At 40.8% G+C, this 15,357-nt stretch overlaps 2 protein-coding genes across 2 annotated transcripts in view; one reads left to right on the top strand and one right to left on the bottom strand.

The window, feature by feature from the left end:
* The window catches only part of si:ch1073-280e3.1 (complement C2), a 7,154-nt gene extending 485 nt beyond the window's left edge, over nt 1–6,669 (bottom strand). The window contains exons 1-18 of the mRNA XM_031283781.2: nt 6,509–6,669; nt 6,250–6,356; nt 5,133–5,280; nt 4,851–5,036; nt 4,110–4,283; nt 3,825–3,923; nt 3,477–3,619; nt 3,226–3,367; nt 2,905–3,039; nt 2,623–2,727; nt 2,285–2,422; nt 1,903–2,012; nt 1,701–1,809; nt 979–1,126; nt 682–755; nt 416–507; nt 160–292; nt 24–73 (exon numbers count right to left, since the gene is read on the bottom strand). Of these exons, the coding sequence (XP_031139641.1) occupies nt 24–73; nt 160–292; nt 416–507; nt 682–755; nt 979–1,126; nt 1,701–1,809; nt 1,903–2,012; nt 2,285–2,422; nt 2,623–2,727; nt 2,905–3,039; nt 3,226–3,367; nt 3,477–3,619; nt 3,825–3,923; nt 4,110–4,283; nt 4,851–5,036; nt 5,133–5,280; nt 6,250–6,356; nt 6,509–6,560 (2,145 nt within the window). The 5' untranslated portion in view covers nt 6,561–6,669. The remainder of the gene's footprint in view (nt 1–23; nt 74–159; nt 293–415; nt 508–681; nt 756–978; nt 1,127–1,700; nt 1,810–1,902; nt 2,013–2,284; nt 2,423–2,622; nt 2,728–2,904; nt 3,040–3,225; nt 3,368–3,476; nt 3,620–3,824; nt 3,924–4,109; nt 4,284–4,850; nt 5,037–5,132; nt 5,281–6,249; nt 6,357–6,508) is intronic.
* On the top strand, nt 1,178–15,357 carry LOC116038933 (membrane frizzled-related protein). Its single transcript, XM_031283653.2, has 14 exons — nt 1,178–1,190; nt 7,496–7,719; nt 8,892–8,997; nt 9,989–10,102; nt 10,547–10,714; nt 10,890–11,109; nt 11,841–11,971; nt 12,065–12,190; nt 12,287–12,363; nt 12,474–12,622; nt 12,805–12,935; nt 13,320–13,454; nt 13,724–13,851; nt 13,998–15,357. The coding sequence occupies exons 2-14, from the start codon at nt 7,666–7,668 to the stop codon at nt 14,220–14,222; spliced, it is 1,764 nt and encodes a 587-aa protein (XP_031139513.1). The 5' UTR covers nt 1,178–1,190; nt 7,496–7,665; the 3' UTR covers nt 14,223–15,357.

The raw sequence follows: 15,357 nt of genomic DNA, 5'->3' as shown, positions 1-15,357 counted from the left end.
TTTCTTTTAAGTGAGAAACTCACCTGAAAGAAGCGCTTTCTTTTTTGCAGAAACAAGGATCCACCAGAGTCACCTAAACAAAAAGACAACATTAATTAATGTGAATCCCATGTTATTCAAACTGTGTTGGCTATGATACAGTAAGTGCAGAGTCCAGACCTTTACAGCTGATTGCGTATTTGTGTGCTGAGGATCCCCCAGAACAGAGGAATCTGTCAGGTACATACTCATCCAAAGTTACATTGGTGGGCTCTTTGAATGTTTGCCTGGCCTTCTCCACACAGCTAGGCCTCTGCAGACAGCAAATTAGTTACAGTGCAACACTCTTATAACAAATACACCTATTTACTCCATGTTATTGAGTGTCAGCATGAATGAAGCCCGCAGTCTGTAGATCCCATCAGCCCTCACTCACCTGACTCTGTAAGTTAATATGTGTTTGTTTGCTTTGAGAGTTCTTATGGATGAAAAAGGCAGGAGTCTCCTGGTGCGGTAGTAGTTCATCCCCTGTAAACACATACAGTTTACTGAGGATACATGAGAATTTATTCAGGATGTTTTAGTCTGAATTCTATTTTGTAATATATTATTAACACTATGTTAACTGGGAACATTTTCAAATAGTCCTTGCATCCTCTTAATAATGCTTTTGCAGAGTGTAAAGGTCAAAAGGTCCCATACTGTGCTGCTGACAGGTGGAGTTGACTCTTTTCATGGCTCGGCTGGCTGGTACAGTACATGGCAAGCAGATAGGTCTGTTGTACGACATACAGTATACACACACTCAACACTGATGTTCAAGAACATTTATGTTAGCATTTATATAAAAAAGTGTTATCCCTTTTCTAAGCTACACAAAGGCTGGAAATAAAAACCCAACCTTTTCAAGACAAAAATGTTTTTTTAGGCTTTAAAATCAGTGCCTTTGAGTTTAGCTCTTTGGTTAGATGCAACCCTGATGGCATATTTTCTACTTACCTGGCTTTCCAGGAGAGTGGGATACTCTTGTTCACCTTTACCAGAGCTACATCGTAGTCATAGAACTCTGATACATTTCTGTTTTTGAATGCCCTGATGTTGTACTTTGGGTGCATGATTACCCTCTTGGGAACCACCGAGCCCTCACCTGGGAACCAAAGAAGATGGTTAATCGAAAGCACTAATCTAGACCTGATGTTTGCTACAATATAGTAGATAACTAAGTGAGGTGAGGAAGGCACTACTATTTTTTGCTTTGTTAATGCCTTGATTCCTAAAAGAATAACTTATGTGTGTATCATTGCGCAAAAAAAAAAGCCTTAATAACCTTCAGCACATTCTAATTCAAGTGGTCTGAGAGAACAAAGGCTTCTGCACCTCCTCTTGGCTCTGTTTTCAGGCTTTAGAAAATCTAGCCCGTGACAGGAGACTTCGGCCAATTACGTAATTTCAAAAAGATGGCGTTCTTATTAGTTGTTCTACAAATGCAGATGTGCATGGCTGTCCTTGTGTACTCATGTACCCATATACTCATACAGGTTACTGTATAAAGCGCGTGGATATGCCCTCGCTCGTCTGGTGGGAGGGGCTTAAGACAGCAAGGGAAGAGCTGTAGGAGGAGAGCTGTATTTTTTTAATTGTGGCATGTTTTTTTTGCCTTTTCCAGATAACTGCCTACCCCAGGTTTAAAGTCCAAAACATTTTCCGGTACTGACACTGACCGTGACCTATCACCACCTGCTGAGGGACTTCTGTGCTCGCTCTGGCAAAGCAGTGAGCAGCTGTCAGCACCCAGTTCTGGCTCACAATGGATCCAACACACGGCGTAGCCTATAGGAGAGGAAAGTGTTAATGTGTGTAAATCCAGTCTAAAATATCAAACAGATGAAAAAAAGAATCTCCATTATGATTGTAGTGACTGACCTTTGTGGCCGCTGTGGCCGGTTTCAGAGTGACGTGCCAGGGTCTCGTGTAGGCTGAATTATCCATCACTATTTCCTGAGCTATCCCACACATCGTCACACCCTTGTCACCTGTATTATGAAGCATTTTGATGGTTATACTTATGAACTTTTAATATGCAAAATTGCTTTCTTAACTTTTAAATCCAGCGTGAAATGTTCACATGTTTGTACTTTCAGGTTCATTTGAAAAAAAAAAAATGTTTTGGCTGTCATTCTAAAAAACAAAAAACACACAGGTTCAAGTCTTTTGTATTCTCAAAATTCTATTTTCTGCTGGCATATTGGCAGTTGAAATCAGAAAGCACACACTTATGTCCTAGAATTGAGAGTGATCTACTTACTAATGATGCTGTTGAACACCTCTCCCAGTTTTTCAAAGTTTTCCAAAACGAAGATGTGCTTCTCACCACGTTTTTGTGAGGCTAAAGAGTTCAACTGATCTTTCTTCACTTCTTTCCCAATACCAAATACATAGACATCTGAAATCACACAGATGAAATAAGTTATACTGTATACATGCATAGGTAACCATTTATACACACATTAAACACACTAAACAAGCTTTGCATTGCATGTCTGATTTATGATTGCAATCAGTGGAAGTAATTACACGGTGTCCGCAATATATACTGTGCATTAAAACATTTAATCAAATCTTTTCTTTTTTTTTTCTTGATACCCAGCATTGTTTCGTCTGTGTGATCGCGGGATGTGTTGTGGTAGCCCAGCAGATTCCGGATATGGGCCAGAGCAATCTGAGGCATGTTGCCTGTGTTGGAGTAACCTGCAGGCAGAAAGACATAAAAAGGGAATGAACTCCTACAGTTTACCCTGAGGATAATCTCCTTATGTTCCTTTTTTTTTTAAAAAAGACCTCTAATGAGTTGTAAATAATTTTATGAGCAAACTCATGCTTTTTCAGCATGAGTTTGTGAGATATTTCCTGTGGGGTGTTTTTTACCATCTGTTTCTATGATGATGATGTTCTGAGTCTCATTAAAATGGTTCTTGGCGCTGTTTTGCTTCAAGAAGCTGATCACCTCACTGACACGGTGCAGGGCAGCGTGGAGGTTGGTGCCCGTTTTACGCCCATGGCCTGCAGATGAACAGATGCAAAATATGAGACAATTGAAAAAGTAAATTGATAAATAATTGTATTAACTATTAAACACATTAATGCATCGTGGTTATAACGTACTGTACTTGATAATATCACACCAGATGAATTAAAAAGATATGGTCAATACATCAAAGAATACTGTGATAACAAGCCCAGCCCTACTATTGTAGTCAAACTCCTCCAGATTCCATATGACGTCCTCGATGCTACCACTTATATCCGAGTCTCTGATGTCAACAATGTCTTTAGCCTCGGTGGCAAATGACACCACATGAAACTTGAGCTGTACCTCGTAGCTGTCCAACTAGAAGGAAAATGAAGAATAAGTGTATGGTTTTTTTAACCCACTGAGACAAGACGACAGACAAACTAGTACACCAATGTTGAATCAAGTAAGCTCATTTGGCACAGACCTTTCTGATGAGAGCAATGGTGGCACTTCTGGATAATTCAAAGTCCTTCTTTGTGATGCTTCCTGATGTGTCCAGTAAAATGTAGACATTCATACGACTGCCTTCAGCCACACGCACCGTTCTTGCATAGGACACCTCTCCAACTTACACACACACACACACACACACACACACACACACACACACACACACACACACAATTGTCAAGAGACACATTGTCAAGTACTTTCTTTTAATTGCAGTTAAATTCAGCAAGTTGCTCCTTAAGTATATGCACCTGAAATGTAATGTTGTTTATGCCCTGCCAAATTCTTGAATATGTTGAAGGAAGATATAAGTTATGTCTACCTTTCTTTTTGGATTCTGGTGAGAGTACATCCATGACTCCTGCAAGTGACCCAGCCATGGCTTCTGCCACAACGTTGGGGGAGTCAAAGGTATTTGGGCCTGCAGTAAAGGACAAAGATATCATGGATGTATGTAAAATAATATTTCACCATGTGCTGTTCTGGCACTGATTTGATGCCCAATTGCTATAGGTCTTCTTTGTTAAAAAAAAAAAAAAAAAAGAATCCTCTGTTGTTTTACTTTAACTGTGCACTTATGGTATGTTTAAAAAATGCTACTCTGCACCTTGGCACCGTGGTGTTGAACCGCTCCACTCCCTGCTCTCCAGGCAAACCCTTTTAGCCGACCCAAGAAGATCCAGACCAACCTGACACCGGTATATCACCTCCTCTCTTGTGTGAAACCGGCCCGCTGTCCTCAGGGCCCCGGGTGGGATCCCTGGGTCACTACAGTCGTCAGCTGCAGAGGGGCAACAGTAGACAAAATATGCAACGATAGTTCATTTTCAAGGTTATAACCATTCTTAAAAAGGATATAGGTGTTTGTCCAGAATATAACTTGATTTGCGAAAGATGATTATGTAATACTTTGAAATGTTGCACAAAGACATTTAATGTATTGAATTTTAATCAAAAACACATGACTTAATGTCTTAAAACATTGAATTACAAAGTTAAGAAGAGTAAATGCAACATTTGGTCAGTGACCTGTTTTGTGTCAGAGTAACCACAGTAAACTGCTGTATAAAATCTATTTGCAGGGATCATTTATATGTTTTCATCCAAAGCTTCTTTACAATGTAAACCTCAGTAAGTATGGGCTTAGTCAGTGCATGCTGCTTACTGTACCATAGGCTCTAATACACCTGCTGAACTGGGCTCAGGGCCTCATGTAAGTGGATATTCTCAGTTATTCTCTATTGCAATGATATAAAAGGGGAAACACAGTCATGTATTGTACATAATGTGATCATACACATGATGTATGCTTTATCATGAGCAAGGTTTTAATGTTGTCTGTCCTTACCATGGTTGTCACAGACAGGAGTGGTTCCTGTCCACTCCCCAGAGAAGGTGCAGTTCCTCTGGGCGGACCCATACAGGGTGAACCCTTCCTGGCAGGAGAAGCTCTGCGTTGTCCCAACACGGGACCACTGGTCCCTGGGCCAGAAGTCACCATGATCCAGTTGGAGCTGAGCCGGACACAACACATCTGGGAGCAGGAGAGAGGTGGAAAAGAGGATGCAGGATAGCCAAGAGTGCTTTGGTGTACATGTGACATTGAATGCATCATCATCCAAACCATTACCTTTGCATGTGGCCCGTGACATCAGTCTGCCAATGGTTGATCTCATGGGCGACCACTCCCCATCAGCACTGCAGAGCCTGTGGCTGACTGGGTAAGGGTATCGGCCCAGACTGCAATGATAGGTCAGCACGCTGCCCTCCAGCCCTCCCTGTACAGGAAACACGTGGTCACTCCTGGAGCTGCATTTAGTAACATGAAGCTTTCCAGTAAAGAGATGCTTGATTTGTTTCACTTTCAAGACGTAGTTCCTTTTTATCATGATCGGAAAATAACCCCCCTAAGCCACTTTGACCTGCATCTATGATTTATACAAAATTATATATTTTTTACTTGATTGTTTTGTCATTGTTTCTTACATGCCACGGTTTTTGGTGTTTTTTGCGCCCAACGTCTCCTCCCAGGCAGCGCGGCAATGGTTGTGGAATGTTTAGGGTTAGCTGCCTGGAAGGCGCCGTTGGAGGCAAAAAACACCATCGAGCTACATGCCACATTCTTTTTTACCATCCTCCATTTTGCCTATTTTCTGTACTCCTTGCTGGTTGAATACCTTGTACCCTCTGTTTTGCAGTGTTTTACATTTCTTTTATAGCCTGTTAGAATGACATTGTATTATTATACATGAACTACATCAGTGCAGCAGAGCTAAAGTAAATTTGAATACACACTCATATATTTCGACTCATCCTGAGTGAAGTCAATTAAAAGGTATATTAACTTTTACAATAAAGCTGCAACTAACGATTATTTTCATTGTGCATTAATCTGACAACTATCCCGATCATTACATTATTGTGTGGTTTTAGATAGATACCCATTGCAAAAAACACCCAAAAAAAGTCCAAAAAGGTAACGTCTTTAAATGTTTGTTTTGTCTGACCAACAATCCAAAAACCAAGAAGATATTACATTTAAAATGATGAAAGAGAGCAGAGCAGCAGACCCTCATTTTAGAGAAGCTGAAACAGAACGTTTGGTGTTTTTAGAAAAATAATCAATCATCAAAATTGTCTGTGATTACATTTCATGTTGTACGCCTAATTGTTTATTAATGATTACAAATAATCATATTTTAATATAATCAACTAATAATTTCAGCTCACTTTATTGTTTATATTACCTGTGAGTAGGTGACATGTCCACCTTTGATGCTCTCTGTGGTTGAGCAGTTCAGAGGCTGTGGGTCCTCGTATATTTCATCTTCATAATTATAGTCCTGCAGAGACACTGGAACACAAACAGTAAAAGTGTTGGTGATAAGCATGCACGCGCAAGCAAAAAGGGTACACATACACATGTGCCAACAAAGCCATATGGTTTCAATTCATATAAATTTGATATAATCATACTCAAAAGTACAGTAAAATTGTAATGCTCACCCTCCTGGACAGAGGAGAAGAGTAGGAGCCATAGTATGGGCTTGACATACATGACCAGAGTCTGTATCAGTGGTATATGTGTCTTTGAGTGACAGAAAACAAAGCGAGAGTGTCTGTATCAACCTGCAGTCAACTGCTTTATTTGATGACTGATTACCCATTAACACAGCCGCACCAAACAGGAAAGCAGGGATTGAGTAATTTAGGGCAGAACACAGATTTGAGCTGTTACTTTCGTTTTTTGGTTGCATTAGTTTTATCTGTGTCTCTTGTTTTAGGATTCTGTGAAGTCTAGTGGTGCCATTTTTACATTACTTTTTAACTCAATGCCAAGAGTGGTCTCAAAGCTGCTCCAAAGCTTATACATTAAAATATATTAGGACACTCAACTGCAATGCCATGAGCCAGCTTTGGGAAACTAATGCAATTTCAAATCTTACAATCTCTTTAGCACCTTTCGCTATTATTCCCCATTCCCAAACCTAACTGAACCCTAACACTGTTGTTGTTTTGATGCCTAAGAAGTGTGTGTAGTGCTCACGTGTATTTGTGTGTTGGTGCACCTTCATACTCAGGTTGGGGCATGCAAGCGTGCGTGTGAATAAAACATTTTAGGATCTTAAAAGATCATTATGGGGATTATAGAGATTTAACATGGACCCCCACCTCCACCCTCAACCCTTCTCCCCTTCCCTGTCCTCCCTCCTCCTGCGAGGGGCTCAGTCCTCTCAGCTGACTCGGCTTTGTTCACCACTGAGAAGGAGTTTCTGAAACTCTTTTGTAACCACTCACACACCATCAACAAACAAGAGAAATACAGGTTGATGCTGCTAAAACAGAAGAAGAATAGCAGCAAACATGGATATTTTTTTAAAAATGGAGTTTGAAAATTGATTTATGTTTCGTTATTCTTTACTTTTTATATGGATTACATTGATGGATGTCCAACAAAGGTTTCTGCTGTATTGGAGGATTGAAGGCTGTGAGCTCAGTGTTTATTGTAGGAACAATAAGTGAACAATGTTGAGAAAATTAAGGAAAACATCTTAGCACTCCCTAGCGTAGAAACGTCTCTCTTCACGATGTCACCACTGATGTATTTATCACAACATCTGGCTCTTTAAGAGGAGCACTGAAAGAGTGACAGAGGACTAAAGATGTCTGACCTCAGCCAAGTTGCAGTGTACTCAGACTCTTCAGATATCTATAAGGTGAGTGAGGATGATGAAATGGATGATGGTGGTTAATGATGGCCTTGCGATGTGGGAAATTGTCAGAGTTATTTAGACATTTAGCAGGAGATTGGTCAGCACATGCATTGCAAACTAGAACCTATTTATGGTCCATTGTGATCATCAAAGAAACTGACTGTTCTTTTCGGAATTGCTGGCTTTATTTTGACTGGGTGGTGTTTTATTTTCTTTACAAAATATGTTAATACTTAATTTCAAGCCTTGTGAACCTGTAACCCTGCTATGCCATTTCTATTCATGTACAGTCCACAGTCATTTGCTTGCATTGTACAGTCCTGCTTTTTAGCTGTGTGATTTGGACCAGGAGATATTTTTAGGCTGGAAACAAACATTTGTCTCATTTATGCATTATCAGTGTAAATGTAACAGTACTGTATGGGCAGTGGTGGAATGTAACTAAGTACATTTACTCAAGTACTGTACAGTACAAATTCGAGGTACTTGTACTTTGTTTGAGTATGTCTATGTTATGATACTTTATACTTCTAGTCAATTACATCTCAGAGGGACATTTTTCATCCCCGTCCTGTCCAGAAATCCAGTGATAGTTCCCCCAGCAGTTGGTAGAGACCAAAAACAGAGCTAAAAGACAGCGAACATTGAACTTATACTCGCCAGTTGGCCAAACACATAACTCCAAATGAATGACACTGTTGCTCCCTAACAACTTTGCTATTTCAATTAAAAAAGAGATATAAATATAGAGATAGAGATGATATGTCAATATTGTGTTTACAACTTGTTTCTGCTAGAAGCCATCATTAGGTGACCTGACTGAGAGCGAGTGGAATGGGACCATAAACAGGAAAAAGAGTTAGCAAATGGACTAATGTCCATTGCAATGTCTGGCTAAAGTTAGCTAACATTAGCTAACAGCAGCAACCATAAGCTACTGGTCATACCAGACCATGTAAAGCTGTAGCAGCAAAACCCTTAAGCATGTTTTTAAATGAGTGTGTTTCATTGCTAATATTATGAATTTGAAAATGTATTTTTATTTGAAAAAGTAAGAGTATATATTATTCGTTTTGCTTTTAAATTATCACTTGTACAAATCTTTTGTCTGTAACTGTGTGATTTTTTTTAATTGATAGTTTAATTTCCATTCCTTTCTGTCCTGCTTTCCACAGAATGTGTTCTGCAACCCTGCCTTTGAGCTGGAGGGAGAGCGGGAGGAGAGGGTGGAGGGATTCAGGACATCCTCGTCCACCCCTGAACCAATAAAACCACCAGCTAGTGAGTCAGCCAATCAGCTTGCTGCTTTCTGTGACTAAACTTGAACTGTATTAGACTGTGTATTTGTATTGGATTAGTAACATTATTGCATCACCTAAAGTCCACCTTTAAGTCCAATTCTCTTGTAGAAGTGTGTGCGTAAAACATGGTTGCTATGGTTCACTGTAACCAAGGATTAAAGGGGCAATCCACCAATTGTAAAAGTCAAAGATCCGTTCACTGGTCATGGTATGTCTGTGGTAACAGTTGTCCGTGTCTCCTGTGGCTCTGGAAGAAGTTTCTTGAAAACAGAAATTAAGATGACATTGTGATTTCATCATGGTTATCTCAGCTTGGGATTGTATACTATATACTAACTGTATAAAAGAAAGCCTGTATTTGAAACTGGAGGTCAAAGGGTGTTTAGCAGGCAGGGAGAGTCTAAAGACACTACCAAGTTGCATTATGGGAAATATAGAGTCCTGTGTTTTGGTGTTTGATCCGTCACCAAGTACTGAAAGTATCTCGGCTTCTGCTACTTTGATTTTGATAATTATTTTTTCAATCTGTATCTCACCAGTCCACAACAACTTTATGGAAGGGCAATAAAGATCACCCTTCAACTGAAAACAGTACCATACCTTTATGGAAGTAAACATTTTGGTTAACAAAAATGAAAACATGATCAAATAAATTACACAATGACTGCAGTGTTTGTCTGGTTGCAAAGACAGGCAAAGTCCAGTAGCTTATTTTTAGCTTTCATTTTGATTAATTGTAAACTGTGAGAGAGGAGCATAGCTGACATGTTGGCAAGTTTTTTCTCAGCTTTGGAGAATGTCAGTCTATGCTATTATTACCTGTGATTCCCCTTTAATATTAATATTATTATTAAGGAGTATAACATGCAAAAAAAACAAAACATAAAGTTAAAATCATGACTTTTGGTAAAAACCAAGACCTCCTTTGTCACATACCCCACATGTTTATGTATATGTATACTCTTATTCAGGTCTACGCTTGGGTCTGCGGGGCCCGGGTTGTAGCTGGGGGGTGGTGGTGGTTTCTGTTGCTGCCCTGCTCCTGTTAACAGCCCTCGGACTGGCGCTGGCCCTCATCCTCACACGTGAGTCACTGCTGCGCCTCAGATCAGTCATCACAATGAAAAAGAAATACCTGAAACTGATTTAAAGGGCTCGTTACAGATTGATTGGTTTTATAAATTCCGAATGCATACTAATAGCTGTTCCTATCTGTGCTTTCATGCAAAATGAAAACATAAAGTACCATGATTTTACCAATACTGCCCGTTAGTACTTTTACTAGATAGGTACTTGTGGGAAGAAATACTCTAATCTCAGTATACCTCTAATCTCATATATTTACATGTATGCAACAGTAATCATTTACAGTACTTCATTAGTTATTCTTAACATTTCAATAAATTAAATCCTCAGAAATGCATCTATTTGCTTTTTTTTATTCATTTTATTTCTAGAGCTTCTTCTCTGATTAGTCTCCCTGTCATGTGTCATGTTGCTTCCATGCTGTGTTTTTGTCCCTGATTTAGAGATAAAGGGCCAGGCTGTGGAGGATCAGTTGCTGTCCACCAGCCCTCCAGACCGGCTGAATGCAGGAGATGGAGGGTCCCATACTCTACCCACAAACTCTGCCAACAGAAGTCAACAGGAAAGTACATCTGCACCACAGCCCACTAGGATCCCACCATCTGAAACACGTAAGAGATTCAAGCTAAATGGCTGTTCATAGGCCTGTTGTAATTCAATATCCAAAATGTGCATGGTCAATTTCATGTCCGTCCTCACACAATACAATGTATCTTTTCTTTATCTAATTTAGAAGCCCTTTCCCTTTTTGTGCTACTGAAATAATGTATTTCTTCTGTCTCTCAGGTTGTGGAGGGGTGTTGACTGACTCAGAGGGCAGTTTCAGTTCTCCAAATCATCCTGGCTCCTATCCCCCCAACTTGTTGTGTGTTTGGGTGATCCGAGTCCCACCCCCCCACTTGGTCCAGATCCACATTTCCTCTCTGACTGTAGAGGGGCCATCTCCCTGTCTGTTTGACTGGCTCGAGGTGCAGGAGCAGATAGAACAGAGCTCTGTGGTCACCAGGTTGGTCAAATCCTCTCAGGGCATCTGTCAGTTTCCATTCCGAACACAACAGCGCAGTTTCTCGTCAGATGTAGTATAATGCCTAGGCCTCTCTTCTAAAAGCGTATACTTCTGTTGTAAAAAGACCTTGCACTTTGCACTCCACATTTTTGGTTGCTTGAAGATTTTTCCATTGCACTTAGTGTCACTCTGGAGAGGAAGAACAAAAACTATCTCACCCAAGTTTCTACAATCTCACCCAAGTGTTTTCAGGACTTAACTATTGAAGGAGAGGCAAAGTATGGATGTGTGTTCTGGTCAATACACATTTGAGTGTATGAAAATCACTAAAATTCAAAACTCAAATTAACATGTGCTTGTCTCTTCCATACATGGATTTCCATACATGTTGTCCCTAAAGAGACATTATATTATCTCATTACCTTAAATTGTTGGTAGATGGCACTAAAGGTCTGTGCATAACAGGAGAGTGCTTCTAGTTACTGAAAGATTCTTGGAAAGATTTCAGTACATGTGGAAACTTTGACCTTTTTGCTTACTTGCATTCTCGGAAAGTGTCCTAACACGATTCGTGAAATTCTAAAAATGTTACATAACTGGCTCACAAATCCTTTTACAGTGCAACGTTCAGACTCGCGTAGCAACTCCAAAGCTGGAATATGGAGAAAAAAACAGAGATTATTCAATTGAAAGGTTAAGATTATTAAAAGGTCTATTCTTCTCTCCTGCAGGTTCTGTGGAAATGTAGCACCACCGACGGTCAACACAAACAGCAGCACAGTGTGGGTCACCTTACGTTCTGATGGCAGCATCGCAGGCAGCGGCTTCAGTGCACAGTACAGGGCCATTCGGCCTGGACACAGTCAGTAGTGTGTGTGTATGTGTGTGCATCTCTCTTTTACTCATCCCCATTTGCATTTATGTGCATGTGTCTACTGTCTGTGTGTCTTCTTAGAGAGCTGCTCCAGAGAAGAGTTTTTGTGCGACAGTGGTCGCTGTCTGCTGCCTGTGTCTGTGTGTGACGGTCATCCAAACTGCCATGACCTAACAGACGAGGCAAACTGCAGCCATAAACACAAAGGTTGAGAGCATGCAAATAAAGTTAAAAACAGAAACACAAGTTAAACACACTTGAAAAGGACATATGGACATTGTTTCCACTCGGTTTGTTTTACAGACTGTGGTGGGCAGAAAACGGGGCCGTATGGTTACCTGTCAAGTCCAAACCACCCCAGGCCTTATCCCCACCAGCAGGTACAATCTTAACCACTTTGGACTGTCAAACATATACTCCAAACTGGCTATTACAGGGCAGTGAAGCTTGTGTTTTACGTTTAATCTGGTGTTCTTCTGTTTCTCATCAGTTGTGCATATGGTATATATCTGTTGAGGAGGGTCACGTCATCACACTGAGCTTCAGTAACTTCAGCCTGGAGACTCAAGATGTCTGTGAGTTTGACTATGTGGAGGTGCACGACAGCGTCAATACTGGAGCTGGAAGGGTGCTGGGAAGGTTAGACCCACCACAGCCTTATCTTTGTTTTCAGCCACCTGGACAGTTACTGTTGCTTTAATTGTCATTTTCTTGTTGTTAAAATCCTGTGTTGCGGGTAAATAAGGGCAAATATGTGTCCTCCTTTATGTGAGTTATATAACCACAGTGTTTTGAAGCAGCTTTTGTTTCCTTTGTCTTAGGTTTTGTGGTACGAACTTCCCTCCAGACCTGACCTCCTCCGGTACCCACATGACTGTTATGTTTGTGGCTGATGAGGGAGTGGCTGACAGCGGCTTCAACGCAACATACAAGGCTGTGTCTGTCCTAGGCAGTGAGTTATTGCTGTTAGAAAGCAAATTCATATTTCACCAAAGTGTATTATTTCCCTCCCCCCATCATTCTTTCTGTCCATATTTTTGCCTTTCCTTTGTTCCTTTCCTTCCCCCTTAAATGCCTTTCCTTCCACCTTCCTTCAAATCTTACCTCTTTTTGACACTTTCTGCTTCCTTCTTTCTATATGACCTACATTTACTCTTCAAAAATTGGCAGTTCATACCTGACAGTGTTAAACTCCTTTTAAAGGCACACATTGAAATAATTTGTGCCTTTAAAAGGAGTTTAACAGTGTTTTTTACTGTACTTTCTTCCTTTTCTCTTCACATTGTCATTTTTTGCATTCTAAAACCCTCTCTTGCGTGTTTGTCTTGATTTAAAGGGACATGTGGTCCCAGCCAATTTGCCTGCAGTACTGGAGAGTGTGTTCAGCAGCAGTGGTTGTGTGATGGATGGAACGACTGCCCTGATGGAGCAGATGAGCAGGGCTGTGGCAACTCCACCTACCCTCCTTTCAGTGAGTCCCTGTTATCTATCCTCCTCCGCAGCGCTGTAGAGGAAATGTCTGGCAATGCAAGACTATCTCTGACCCTGATCTGAGTCACAGATAGTGGTTTTCGTTTTCAGAGCTAGAGTTTTGCTGTTGAAATCACACTTAAATTAAAAAACCTCGTATCAGAATAAAAGCAAGGAAAGAAATGCTTTCCTTTGTCTATTAGAGGCAGGAAGTAGACTAAATAAATGTAAAATAACAGTAGGAATGATTTATTTTCTCCATGCCCTCAGCTTCATCGTGTGAGTTTATAGAGGTAGAGATGTGTCAAGGCCTCAGCTACAACCTCACCTCATTCCCAAACATCTGGCTGTCCATTGCTGATCAGAGAGAAGCTGCCACACTCTTGCGACAGTACCGGGTAACAGCTATCTTCATGACTTATCAACTTGTTGCTGCTGTATACACACACAATGCATGAACTGACGGCTTTTTAACAACTATACAGCTGTTTCAAGCCAGACATTCAACCTCACACACTCCTCTTTTCTCCGTTTTGTCTTCCAGGTACTGATGGAGCTGGCATGCTTCGAGCCCTTGCGGAGGCTTTTGTGTGGAATGTTTCTGCCCCAGTGCAGCCCTCAGGGTGGTATCCTCCAGCCCTGCCGCTCAGTCTGCTCTTCTGCAGAGCAGCAATGCAGCCAAGCCCTGGATCTCTTATCCTTCAGCTGGCCCTTCAACTGCCACCTCCTGCCTGACTCACAAGACCCCATGGAGTGCTCGCTGCCTTGATGCTTCAAATGTTTCAATTGTGTTAGTAAGAGATGATCATCTCCCCCACGGTCTACTTTTTCATTTCACACACAGATGTTTGGCAGTTTGAGGACCGAAAGGCCTGCATTGTAAAGAACTGAGGACTCATCTTCTAAACTCAGACCTGCAGGTCCACAGCTTTCAAGAATTGTTGTAAAAAAGCCCTTTCACTTGTAGCATGACAGCAACCCTCATTACACACTACTGTATGTAAAACTTGTGGTAAATATCAAAATGTGGCACAGTGACTATTTTTAAAAGCTTTAAAGTATGTAAATGAAAAGTTTTTGTGTGATTCAGATACCAACTAAGTGAAATGAAAGTTTTTCAATACCCCCCCACCCCCCCTCCAATAGGCCTTTTTGCACTATTTATTGCTTTGATGTCAATCATGTAAAAACAGATCTCACCTATAAAGAATTATTACAGAGAAAATACCTTTAAAACAACCTTTATTGCATCAACACACCACATGATGTGCTTCTATCATTTCAGTGTTCGTAGCTGTCCCGATTTGTTTTACTGTGAGATCAAAAGTGGCCATGAGCTGAATCACACTGGAAGCCATGATCTCTGTCATAGAGGGGCAAAGTCCCTCCCCTTCTGGTGGACCACCGCTTGAATTGTGCCATGAATTACACATTTGTAAATTTATAAGATAACTTTGCAAGTCAATAAAGCCAGTTTGTCGTGAAATATGTTAAAAACTACACACCCAAAGGTCGCGTATGACGTCATAACTTCCTCTCAAGCCACGTTCAATCTCAAAACGGTGTGCACCGTTTTGCTACGGTTTGCTGGTTGACAGCTTTCCTCGGAACGCTGTTTTAATACAGCCATGACCGAGACTTCACACAACACCTGCCCTTTAATCAGTGACATCATCACAGCTGGCCACCATGTTTATACACATGATCCATTCAATCGAGATTCTTAGACACCCTAGGCTCAGAAAGTGCACAATTGGAAAAATCCTGACTGAAAAGGAATTTACCTTCATGAATGAAAATATTTTGTATTCACACTGATTCCTGACATGAATTTGCTACACAAAGCTTGCTTGCACATTTGTCATAGTCAAATCTCTGAGTCACATTAAAGGTGTGCTTCAGTA

Source organism: Sander lucioperca, chromosome 5, assembly GCF_008315115.2.
Source record: "Sander lucioperca isolate FBNREF2018 chromosome 5, SLUC_FBN_1.2, whole genome shotgun sequence".
NCBI classification, from domain to species: domain Eukaryota; kingdom Metazoa; phylum Chordata; class Actinopteri; order Perciformes; family Percidae; genus Sander; species Sander lucioperca.
Note: the sequence above shows the minus strand (reverse complement) of the source record. Positions and strands in the feature narration are given on the sequence as shown.